Source organism: Tasmannia lanceolata, unplaced genomic scaffold (assembly GCF_043159265.1).
Source record: "Tasmannia lanceolata isolate RefF3 unplaced genomic scaffold, GAP_Taslan_0.1 ptg000037l, whole genome shotgun sequence".
NCBI classification, from domain to species: domain Eukaryota; kingdom Viridiplantae; phylum Streptophyta; class Magnoliopsida; order Canellales; family Winteraceae; genus Tasmannia; species Tasmannia lanceolata.
In genome coordinates, this window is record NW_027518714.1 from 17,004,068 (window position 1) to 17,016,905 (window position 12,838).

Consider the following 12,838-nt stretch of genomic DNA (forward strand, 5'->3'; position numbering starts at 1 on the left):
TCAAAGCTTTTTTCTTGAAATGTGGGTTTGATGTAGCCATGGGGTGGGGTTCGATTGTCTGTAGTGGAGGTGAAGGCGGTTACCGGAGATGGCGACGGCGGCGGTTGCCGAAGGTGGCGACGAAGGCGGTGGCCGGAGGGGCGAAGACGGCGGTGGGAAATGGCGTAACCCTAATCCCTCTGCAAAATGAGGCTATTTTTGTCCTCAAAATATTAACCATGGTTAGTTTTAGTTGTTCCGTCAGGTTAAACTAACGGACAGTTGACGGAGGGGATGTACTTGTCACGTTTTGAAAACACAGGGGGTCTACCTGTAACTTTTTAAACTTTTGGGGTTAAGTTGTCGCATCGATTAGATCGTTAGCGGATTTTCGAGTAGTAGATCACGTAGAAATTTTTCTTCTCATCAGCAAAATAAGGTATTTATATTTATGTTTATTAAATCACTATAAAATCAATTACTCCCTAGGAATCCTGGGTTAGAACAAAAAATTTATTCTACACGATTTAATTTTCCGCTACGTGTAACAATTTTGCTCATGATTTTTCTAACCTACACTGAAGTAGCGTGTATATGAGGGGTGCCATTTCGATTGTTTTTGGAAATTCGGCATATAGCAATACGCTAAAGTAGTGTGTATAGAGGGTGACACGTGACAGCACCACGTTGTGCAACATTCAGCCTTAATTATACTAGTAAAGACCCGCCGTGCGATGCACGGGGCGGCATGAAAATTTATATCTTTTTCGAGTAACCCAAGAATTAATTCAAATACAAACTGAAAATGTACTGAGTATAAGACCGAAAAGAGAAAACATTGTTATACGGCTTATAGTTAATCAAAAGGAAAATTCCAGACTTTCAGGAAGGATAAAAGGAAAAGGAAAGGGTATTTTGAGCTTCTAATTGGTCAAAACACTGAATGTGATCTATAGCCTTTGCACGGGAAGAGAAAGAAAAACAAAATAATTATAAAAACTACTGATGTAGGAAACAAACCACAAAAAATGTAAGTTGAATATTTTTTCTTATGGGAAAATAGGATACAATTCATGTATCTACAAACAATTATAATTTTCTCAAATTTTGAGGCATCAGTAATCTAAAGATAGTTAGCAAGTAACATGCATGAGACCATGAGACCGAGGATGCTAGTTGAACATTATGATTAGATCATCCTAATGATTCCCCTTGTTGTATATTGGAGCTTATTGATCACTGGTAACAAAGTTATTTTGATATATCAAGGTAATGTTGTTGCAACGATAATAGAGAGATAACAGTAAAGCAAAGTACATGCGAAAAAGGAGATACATTCATTAATCTGACCAATGTTTTCAATAACTTAGTTATGCTTTGAAAATACTAAATCATAGATTATATATATATATATATATCGACCTTTTCAATGGAGAAGATTATTTTCGGGTCAGAAGCAAATTGTGCATTTTGTTGAAAGCATCATAATGTAAGTTTGAAGGGAAAACAGTGTGCCATTTTATCGAACACTCGAAATGCAAGTAGCAGAAGATTATAATACTATTTACTAATAATAAACAAATACACATATGATCTATCTACCACTAACTACCAATTTTGATAGATTCTGTCTTTAAAAAGACACAATAATCTCAATTGGAGAGATGGCTTTGTTGACAACATTATGAGACAAAACTAAATCATCCCTAGTGCTCGTGTCATGAGCCCGCTGAGAGAGAGAGAGAGAGCCATGAAAAAAGAACAGACCTGGGAACCATAATGGTTATAAATATGTGAGAATAATAGCAGAAATTGTGATAATTTTCTCAGTTGAAAACCTCATCAGTACATGGGGGTTTTTGTTATGAAATTTCTACATTTTCACTTTTTTCATATGATTTTACCAAGACAGCCAAAGTTTAGATGGATCAAAGACATATTTGCATGAAATTTGGGACAGATGCCTTGAATTGCATGACAACAGTGAAATAAGGGATCAAATGGTGTGGCATTAAGATCTAACCTTGCATCTTGAATGGACATAAGATGTATCAAATATCAATAAAAGCAAAGTGGAAAAGAATGGAGAAAAGTGATAGATGATTATCATGTTGTAACTGTGCTGGCTGAAGCATTGCTTGAAATATAGTGCAAAGAAACACATCCAGAGATTTTGTTTCAAAAAAAAAAAAAAAACAACACATCCAGAGACAGGGTGAGCTTGCATCCACATATGAAATACTTAAGTTCCCTGTTGTTTCTAAAACAGGGAAGGACTACCATATTGGATCCATATAGTTAGATTAGAAATAAAAAATAATATATTTTCCATTAATTGAACGGTGTAAATACATGAAAATAGAAGAAAAGTATATTCAAATCTACATAATCCTTGAAATTTAATTTAACCAAACAAATAAAAAAAAACAATTTACAAAACCAGCTTCTGAAAAGGAAAAAGTAGAATTTACAAAACCACAGACCCATATCCCATGAATTCAAATTTATCAATATCATTCAAATTTAGAATGAGAACATATAATGAAAGCAAAACACACTCAAATTAGATTAAGCAAGAGATGCTTGAATCGCTTCAGAAGTTAAACAAAACAAATTAATGAAATAAACATACCTTCGATCAACAATTCTGACTTTGTAATTCTCCTTCATGATTTTTGGGGAAAAAAAATTGAAACCCCCGAATTGTCCCTCAATCAATGACCCAAAAGCAGAGTAAGAATAGAAAACAAAGTTAACCCTAAGTTGTGCACATCAAGTAATGTTGGAAATAAAAAATATGTATAGATTTCAATTATTTTCAACCTAATCATCAACCAAAATTTCAATAATTTATTTCTTACCCAAAGAATAATAAACTACAATCACTGCCCAAGATGAAGTAAGAGTCCATCGGATAGTGGAACAACCTGCAAATGAAAGAAAAAGATAAATTTCAATCATTTTCCACTTAACCCCCAAAACACCATTGAGTAAAGCAAACATATCAAGGATAACATTTCCGCCCTAAATAGACTGCATAAAAAGAAGTAATGAAAAACCCGAATTATTCAGAGTTAATAAGAAAGAAGCAGAAAGGCAACTAATCTACTTCCAGAAGCATGGAGTTTTTGGCATTGCTAAAGTTAATACTGAATCAAAATATCCAAGAAATGAGACGACTTGAGGGAGGGGGAGGCTTGGAAGCCACTTTCTGTGCATGTTGATGGCGACAGAGATGGGTAGAAAGTACAGGTGGAATGGCGACATGGAGAAAGAGAGAGGTGCATAACCCCAATTCGATTTCCTTTTTTGGGTGGGGTTTAGTTACATGGGTTTTGCTACATGAGGTTTAGGGATTAGTTTTTTGTGGTTGTTCGATGGTAAGGGGAGAAGAGGGAGACGAAGGAATGAAGGGCATAAGAGGTGGGTTTTGCTACATGGGTTTTTATATTTGGGGTTTAGGGATTAGTTTTTTGTGGTTGTTCAATGGTAAGGGGAGAAGAGGGAGACGAAGGAATGAAGGGCATAAGAGGTAAGAGGTGGGTTTTGCTACATGGGTTTTTATATTTGGGGTTTAAGGATTAGGTTTTTGTGGATGTTCGATGGTAAGGGGAGAAGAGGGAGACGAAGGAATGAAGGGCATAAGAGGTATTTATGTAATGAGGGGGGTAAGATTGAAATTATATGAGTTGAATGGGTGCATTTGTTCAAAAAAGTCAAAAAATGTGATGTGTAAATCTCATGTAAGTTTCAAAAAAATGGAAAAAACTCTTTCTTTTCATCCCAGCTTATTGTAGTAGATATAATTAGATTATATTATTCATCCCAGCTTATTGTAGTAGATATAATTAGATTCAAATTCCCAAAATACCCCCTTCGCACTTAACGGAAAGCCTTCAATACCCGCTCTCTCCTCCATCCATTTGTCTCCTTTATTATGGGAGTGAAGCGTCACAACTCACAACGACCCTAACCTTCTCCCTCTCTGCAACACACAAAACCCCTCTTCCTCACTCTTCCAAACCAGAAAATCCCTAATTCAACCCGTCTCCCAAATCCCATGGCGAATTTAGCCACTCTCCCTCTCTCCATTGTCTCGAGCCTCGCGCCTTCTTCTACAAAAGAGAACAAGAGGCGAGTAGGAAACTTGGCCCAGGTCCTTCGCCAGGACCGGGAATTTCTCAAGTTAGGGTTTCAAAAGTTCAAATCTGTTCACCTCCCTACTCTCTCCAAATCCTTCGAAAATTTCTTCTGGATGCGAAATCTCGAAGATCCTCACGCCGATCCCACACCAACCCCTCCATGGCCAAACCCTTCATATCCAGGTCTGTGTCTTTGCCTTTGAAATTGAGAAATAGAAATTCAGAACAAATGCTTCATCTCGCATGATGGGTCTTGCTAGGGCATTCGTTAAAGAGCATTTAATGCTCTTGGAAACATCATTTTACCCAATTTTTGATTAAAAAGAGGACGCAAAACATGGATAAATTGATGTATCCAAGAGCATTTAAACTCTCCTCATCGAGTGCCCACTAGTTAGTAAAACCCTGAATAATTCATAGAGAAGTGGAATTCTTTAAGGGCCCGTTTGGATGCCGAGAAGATTTGGATTTGGATTTCTCACATTTGCAGCCCTTTTTGCATTGTAATTTGGATCGGATCAAATTCTTGGATTTCTAATTCAGCAGCTGACAGTGAAAAAAATCCGATTTCTAAATATGCTGTGGAAATAAGAAATTGAAAATCCACAGATGTGGCAGTTTCCTTCACCATCTTTGCTCCTCAACCTCTCCCCTCCACTAGGAAGTACCCCCTTCCCTCTGTGTCTCCCTCTACATGAGCTGCCGGATCTATTCAATTTGTATTCAAAACTCAATTCCAAATCCAAATACAAATGGGAGGTATCCAAACGGGCCGTAAGCTTAAAATGCTTATTCTGTTGTCTCGATTTTTAAGTGTGGACTGCTAATTGACCTAGTTTTTAAAGTCCTCAATTGAAAATACCAAAATACCCTTTAACGCACCAAAATAGCAGCTAGTAGGGGTGCAACTTGGGTCGGGCTCAACCAGAACCTGACGGGTTCAACCCGATTTTGGGTCAGGTTGGGTTGGCATTTTCTCAGGTTGGGTTGGGTTAGGGTGTTGGGAAAAGCCAACCGATTTAATTTTGGGTTGAGGCCTTGGCAACCCGACCCGACCAGTGTCCTATAGTTTTCTCTTGTTTTTCTAGGATTATGCTTTTTTCTCCTTGTATTTTTCAATTTGGCCCGATATGAACCCAACTCAACCCGACCGATTTGTAGGCGGGTTTGGGTTAGGGTTGACCATCCCCAACCCGAAGCTCGGGTTGGGTTGGGTTAGGGTTGAGAGAATGCTATCTCGGGTTGGGTTAAAGTTGGCCTCAACCCGACCCAACAAGACCCGAGTTGCACCCCTAGTAGCTAGGAAGCAAACATTCCATAGAACTTTTCATTTTCTCTTCCACGGCGCTGCTGACCACCCAATGAAAAGATTCATGAGGTTCTCAGGAAAAACCCAACTAATACCAAATCTGCCTAGCGCTTTGCTTCAAATCTCCCATACCATTTTGCAATGAATGAGCAGATGATCCATAGATTCCCTCTCTTCAAAACAGAGCGCACAATAATCAACGATGAGAATCTTCCTCTTTCTAAGAAAGTCCACCGTCTGAATCCGCTTTCTTAAAGCCGCCCACCCAAAGATGCATATCCTTGGGGGAGCCTGGATTGTCCACATTCTAGCTACCTTGGAGGTCACCGATCTAGTCACTAGGCAATGGTAGAAAGGCTTTACCGAAAATTCCCCAGATGTGTTCCAGATCCAAACCCTCTTGTCTTCTCCGTCTTGTTTTATGTAAGCCCTTCTAGCAATCTACCGATGGGCGATGGATGCAAGCTCTCGGTCCAAGAAATTTCTCTTGAATTAAGGTTTCCAAGACACCATCTCATTCCTTTTCTCCATGCTATCTATGACAAGGCTTTCTTTATGCACAACAATGACTAATAAATCCGGGAACATCTCTCTAAGCATACGATCACTTCTCCTGAATAAATCCTGAATCTAATGCCATCTTCAAACAAATAACTAAAGCTCTTAATCTCTCTCCAGATCGTCAACCCTTTGCTTCTAAAAATATCTGATGGAGCCCAATGCTCTGGAAGGGCGCCATACTTACCTTCAATAACTTTAACCCACAGGTGGGACTCCTCCTTTTCAAATCTCCACAACCACTTTCCTAGAAGGGCAATGTTGGTCTCCTTAACTCTTCTGATCCCTATGCATCCACCTTTTAATGGCTTGCACACCACTTCCCATTTTACCAGCGTGGGGTCCCCCCCCACCCCAAAAAAAGAAAAAGAAAAAGAAAAAGAAAAAGAAAAAGAAAAGAAAGCATCTTTGAATCTGTTCTAATATCTTTTCCACTTTGATAAGTGTGATTCTTCCTCCCCTAGACACCAAATTTCTCTTACAAGTGTCTAATCTCTTTTCCACTCTTTGCACAATATGGTCCCAACTCATCTTCTTAGCTCTACCAACCCCAAGAGGCAAACCTAGATAAGAAGTAGGAAGTAAATCCACCTTACATCCCATTATGCCTGCCAATCCTTGAATTGCACACTCCTCCAAGTGAATTCCAAACACCTTGGATTTATGAAAGTTAGATCTCCGCCCTGTTATAACTTCATAGCACCGCAGGATTGCTTTTAAATTCAGCACTTTCACTACATTAGAAGAACTGAACAAGAGCGTATCATGTGCAAACTGAAGCTGAGAGACTTCAAAACCTTTCTTGCAAATCTTGAAACCTTTCTAAGGGCACAATTATTAACAGAAAAGAGAAGTTTTGGCTCTATTTCCTTGGATGATGCTTTAGAGCGGAAATATATTCTCACCAGGCTCTAGTTCGCATTCTTGGATTGTCGTTCTTTTAGTGTTTGTGACTTAAATAGGTAGTGTGGCTTCAAGTCTACGTTTGTCCAAATCAATGTTCCAAAACTAATACTCCACCCCGACATTGTTTTTTCTATTTCCAAATTTAATCTGGGCATAATTGGTTAAAGCCGTGAAACAACCAGTTACTCCGAAAGCTTAAGCCGTTGGAGATGGCGTTATTTAATCTTTTATACTTTAACACACCCCCCCACGTGTGGCCCCTCTTTCTTTTGGGTTGCCCTTACACGTGGAAATTTATCAAGGGGTTGTTGGGATTTGATCCCAGGACCTGCCATGAGGCAATTGCTCTGATACCATTTGAAACAACCAGTTACTCCAAAGCTTAAGCCGTTGGAGATGGCTTTATTTAATCTTTTATACTTTCAAAAGCAATTATTGGCTTGGCATATTTTTCATAGAGGAGAGTTTGGACTGTTATTTGGGGCTCAGAAAACCTACATCTACTAGGGCATACTCTGTTTAGATTTGGTGAGCTTTTGAACACTGGTCCAATTACAAAGATCACATGGAAATTTAAGCAAGACTATTTCTGACCAATTGGTCATTTTCTATAAAGATAATCACCTTCCACTCCATTTGCTTCTGAACTTTTTTTAGTCATTACTTTCTACCACTAATTGGTTATCATTGGCTTCTATAATTCTTTCGCCATCTTGATTTTGTTGTTTGTAATTCTTTTGTCAGGATTGTCTGGGACTGACTTGTTGATAGCTGATCTAAATGCTTTGAAGGACTATGCTTATTATTTCTACCATGTCTCACAAGTTTGGTCTACGCCTCTTCCCGATGTTTACGATCCACAAAGGGTTGCAGATTATTTCAATTGCAGGCCTCATATCTTGGCCTTTCGAGTTCTGGAGGTATTTCAAATATTTCATTATGTTATTTTGTACCTTACTTTGAATGAAAATATGGTACTGTCTTTGACCATTAGTATTTTAGAATTTAGTTTTAGGCCTGAAGTATTGAGGTTTTACCCAGTTCCTCATCATACTTTGGCAAAGTATGTTTCTTTTATAGTTTCAGAGAAAATTGTTTTAAATTTTTTGAAATAGAAACCCTTTGTCCCAACTAGTTTGGGACAAAGGCTTTGTTGAGTTGAGTTGAGAAAACCCTGATGCCTCTTGTCTGTGAAGACTTGACCTTGAAAGTTGGTTATTCTTTCCTTCCACGCCAAAAGCATATTATGCTTTTAATAGGGATGGCATACATTTTCCCTAGTCTCTTAGGTATAATTTATGTCTTTAGATAAGACGTGTTTCTCCCTTTTACATTTTAAATTTGAAATTTTATAAAATTTTCCTTGTAAGCATCCTTCCATGCTAGTGAATATACTTATTCTATATGTATACCATAATACAGTTTTCCATTGACAAAAGATTTAAAAAAAAAAGTATGTGTGCAGTTCTTAATTTGATTTTTTTCATCCATGGCCAGCCTAAACCTTGGATCGCAAATTTTGTTGCTTCTAATCAAACAGAGGCTAGCTGTAGATAGGCTGTCATTGGGATTGTATTTGTATTGCCGGTTGATAATGTGGTGTATGTATCTGAAGGTATTTTCATCATTCACGACTGCTGTGATAAAAATGCGAACCTCAGAAATGTTCAACAGATCTGGCGTGGATGGAAATGGTGACAGGAAAAGCGCAGAATACTATATTGGGCAGCTGCTCAAACAAACAATGCTGAATCTTGGCCCCACTTTTATCAAAGGTTAGAGGCAAAATAATTGAGATTGTAGCTCCCTTTTTTGGTTGGTGAACTGGGACTGACTTGTGACCTCAATGTTGCAATAGAGAGCAATGTTCAATTGATCTACAAGCTCAACCCCTGATGAGATTCTAGCTCAGTATTGAATTGCAGTTTATATTGCACGATCCATGCCATTTATTTATCTTCTCTCATCCCATGAAAATATTTTATGTTTTACCTTTGGTATTTCTCTTTTTCTGCAGTCACAAGATTCCCAAATATGCTAGTTACATGCGTTTGCTTGCTAATGCAGTTGGTCAGTCCGTCTCCACAAGGCCAGATATAATTGGTTCAGAGATTTCCAAGGTTTGAGAGTATAATCTTATTCATCTTTCTATTAATTGTTCTGCATACGTGTCCTTTTGTGTTCCAGCATGACAAGGCTTTTAAACTTTCACCTCTTTGTATTCCTAGGCATCTATAAATGGATCATGATAGGAACATGATTATCTTTCTTGAAAATGAATAGACCATTCCCTCTGAAATTTCAATCTTTACTCCTTTTTTTTCTCATCCCTTCCTCTTCTAGCCTCATATGTGGATTCTGGCTTATTTTACCTGTTCTAAGCAACTGCTTAACTTGTTGAGCATGAACCTTTATTATCTCTTCCTATTAGTATCACTTTGGTTTGCTGAATTATTTTGTATTGTATTATTACAATAGTAAATTCCTATTATTGAATTGATTTGTATCGGTATGAGCCTGATGGACTATTTATACTTAGAACAGATCAAAATATTCTGTGATGAAGTATTACCTATTCTCTGTTTTTTTTAACTGGAGTGTTACCTATCCTCTGTTACCAAAGAAAAAAGAAGGATAATGTATTCTCTGTTACCAAAGAAAGAAGAAAGATAACATATTCTCTAAGTTAAACATTTAGAAAATATACCATTAAAAAAACATTAAAAAAATTTCAATAACTAACAACCTATATTCTCTGGTTCCAAAGAAGGAAAAAGTATAAAGAATTCTCTAAGCTAAACATTTAGAAAATGTTCAATAACTGACAAGTGGCAACCTAGGAATCTGCGCTACCCTCCTCTGCAAATACATGATAAAATGATAACCGTCGCACTCAATAACACTGATCAGTTTCAAATATTGACACATCCTTATCGGGATTTCTTGTTGGTTTATTTCAAGTAACTTTATTGTGAGTTTAAGAATGATTTATCTGAATCCATTATGGTTACTATTTTCATCCTTTGAGATGTGATGAAATGCTAAGAACAAGGGAGCAAGACGATAAAAAAATGAAGTTGGAGACAGTGATGGACTTATTAACGTCCAAAGTGGGCCTTGATAGCCTTTTCCAACCCAGAAAGATATATTGTATGCCAATCAAGGATTAAAAACATGGTTTTAGAGGAGGGGGGACCTGAAATATTCGTGAAGTAGGGAATCTTTCATTTTGGGGTATACTGAACTGGGTAGTTTTGGCCTAAGTTTTAAACACTTGTGCCATATCATCTGTCTTGTACTATGGACCTTTTAAACAGCAACCAAGAAATTTCATGTTTTGTGATTACACTTAATTATTTACATTTTCTTTTGATTATATTATTGGCAGCTGCTTTCTTCTTTATTTTAAGTTTTCACTGTTAGTACATGGTGCTGTATAGTAACTACTTTTTATGTGGATCACGCTGTAAAACGCGTGGTACTGGTGGCTTGAAATTTAGTTTAGTTTATTTGTTTTTTTTTTTTTTTTTGTTTTTTAAATTTTGGTCTTTGTCCCGTGATTGCAGGCATTATCTGAACTGCACGATCAAATCCCTCCTTTTCCCAGGGCCATGGCTATGGAGATAATTGAGGCAGAGTTAGGCTGTCCTGTAGAAACAGTCTTTAGCTACATATCTGAGGAACCTGTAGCTGCCGCTTCATTTGGCCAGGTGACCATGCAGGACACTTGTCTAAACCTTTCTATTTCTTATCCTCTCTCTCTCTCTCTCTCTCTCTCTCTCTCTCTCTCTCTCTCTCCCCTCATATATATTTATATTTAAAATATGTCGATCCCTATATATATATATATATTAAAAGAGCTATAAGATTGTGCGCTCAAGCGCACCAAAACAATGGTGCGCTTGAGGCATTATAACGCCTCCCATTGGTTCTGGTAATCTGGTATGTGGGACCCAAACATTTAAACCAATGGGAGGCGGTATAACACCTCAAGCGCACCAACACTTTTCTCATTTTAAAATATGTTGATTAAGGTTTTGATTAGTTAGTTTCCAGTGCTTGCAGTAATGAACTTATTCATCATTCTTCTGGTTGAACTTTTACTTTTTTCTGTGCATGTATTTTGCGGCAAAACACTTTTTTGCTCCTTATTCGCGGAATGTGGTGTACATTTTGGAATTTGTTCCCTCTTTCCTTAGAATTGTGAAACCGAAAATTGAGTAACTGAGTTGAGAGTAAATGTTGGCCTTGACATATACAGGTCACAGTTTCCATGTTAGTCATTTGCAGCCCTTGAAGTGTAGCTGAGTGTCCCTGCTAAGTTCCAACTTCATTAGTCTATAGGCTTTCCATGTCTCAGTTGGAAGATGCTTCATGTCACAACCACACGGTTGTAGGTTCAAGCGAACTTGTTTTTTTCGAAAGATAGATCATTTTATCAAAGAAGAAAAAACGGGGAGAGACCTGCGACCGAGATAGTCAGTACACATGAAACTAAAACAAAGGTGTGGAAACAAAATGCACCAATCGACAAAGCCCCTCAAGGAGGGAGAAAATAAAAAATCGCCAAGCTATCCCTCTCAGCTCCCTCTCGAGCTACTTATCCGCATCACTGCTAGCAGATCTCCTAACATGTTGGAATGTAACCGGAAAATCCGCCACTCGGTCTCGAATCTTGTCAATCATATGCATAAATCTCCAAGGATGGCGAGCAGCCCCACCGGGCATTCCTTTCCTTCGAAATCATCCAAATAGTAGCCAAGATCAGCACCCTCCACAAAATCCTCCATTTTTTCTGCCTAGGGGCAGAAAACCAGCTCTAGAAGACCATCAAGCTGGGAGGGGAAGACCCAGGATATCCCAAATCTCTCTAGGATGCAACTCTAAACCTCCTTGGCTAACCTTTACTGGAGAAAAATATGATCCACAGACTCCCCTGCCTTCAGATATAGGGCACAATGATCAACAATAAGCATTTTTCTATTCTGCAGGTGAACCAGCGTGAGAATCTTGTCAAGACAAGTAGTCTACCTGGGAGCAGAGACCCAGAGTTCAAGCCAGCTTACCTTCCAAAAAAAAAAAAAAAAAAAAACTAAAAAAAGTATAATTAGACCAATTTTCTAATTATCCTTATGTTTTGTGATTATGTGTTCATGGTTGGCCTTAATTTCCTAGTCATTTTAGTTCTATGAAATTTTGCATTAACAACATTAGATGCTCTATATTGCTTATAAATTTTCTCGTCATAGATCTTCAGCCCATGCATCATGAGATTGGTCTTCCTATTTGCTGGTTTTAGGTTTCTCACCATAGTTTGCATCCATAAGAGTTTTGCATCTGTTTTAGTTAGGCTGTTCTTCTGACTGTTCCTGTCACTTTTTCCTTATTATATCTTCAGAAACCTTGTTGTTCTTTAGTTTTTACATGTTCTGTTAACCTGCATCCCAGGTCTATCGTGCTTCTACTTTTGATGGTTGTAGTGTTGCTGTAAAAGTACAACGTCCTGACTTGCATCACATGGTTGTGCGAGATATCTATATTCTCCGCCTTGGGGTATGTACTCGCCTGTACTTGGCCTTTTGGAAACTGCACCTGTTTACTGTTTGCACTTTGCTTTTCTATTAAATGTAGCAACATGCACACATACATTAATACATGCATAATGACAGACAAACGACATCCACTTACATCATAAATAATTACATGCATACGAGTGTGTGTGTCTATATATATATATATATATATGAAAAATTGGAGCCCTAGAGGAAGATAATCTATGGCGATGCCTGGAGCTCATTGGTTAAAAAATGACCATTAGGGATGTCTTCAGAAGCCGTCGGATTCTCCCTCCGGTGGCCCCTGTCTCTGGCTTTCCGTTGGACTCTCTCATATGCTCATGCGGCCTTAATCTTGAACCCTTAGCGGGGCATTTTTAAAATTTTAT

At 38.0% G+C, this 12,838-nt stretch overlaps 1 protein-coding gene across 1 annotated transcript in view; it reads left to right on the top strand.

Annotated features, from left to right (window-relative positions):
* The first annotated feature begins 3,869 nt into the window (after positions 1-3,869).
* Positions 3,870-12,838, top strand: part of ATATH8 (Protein kinase superfamily protein) — a 29,343-nt gene continuing 20,374 nt past the window's right edge. Inside the window, exons 1-6 of the mRNA XM_077371452.1 lie at positions 3,870-4,304; positions 7,639-7,814; positions 8,510-8,669; positions 8,962-9,014; positions 10,461-10,604; positions 12,343-12,447. Coding sequence (XP_077227567.1) covers positions 4,040-4,304; positions 7,639-7,814; positions 8,510-8,669; positions 8,962-9,014; positions 10,461-10,604; positions 12,343-12,447 — 903 coding nt within the window. The 5' untranslated portion in view covers positions 3,870-4,039. The remainder of the gene's footprint in view (positions 4,305-7,638; positions 7,815-8,509; positions 8,670-8,961; positions 9,015-10,460; positions 10,605-12,342; positions 12,448-12,838) is intronic.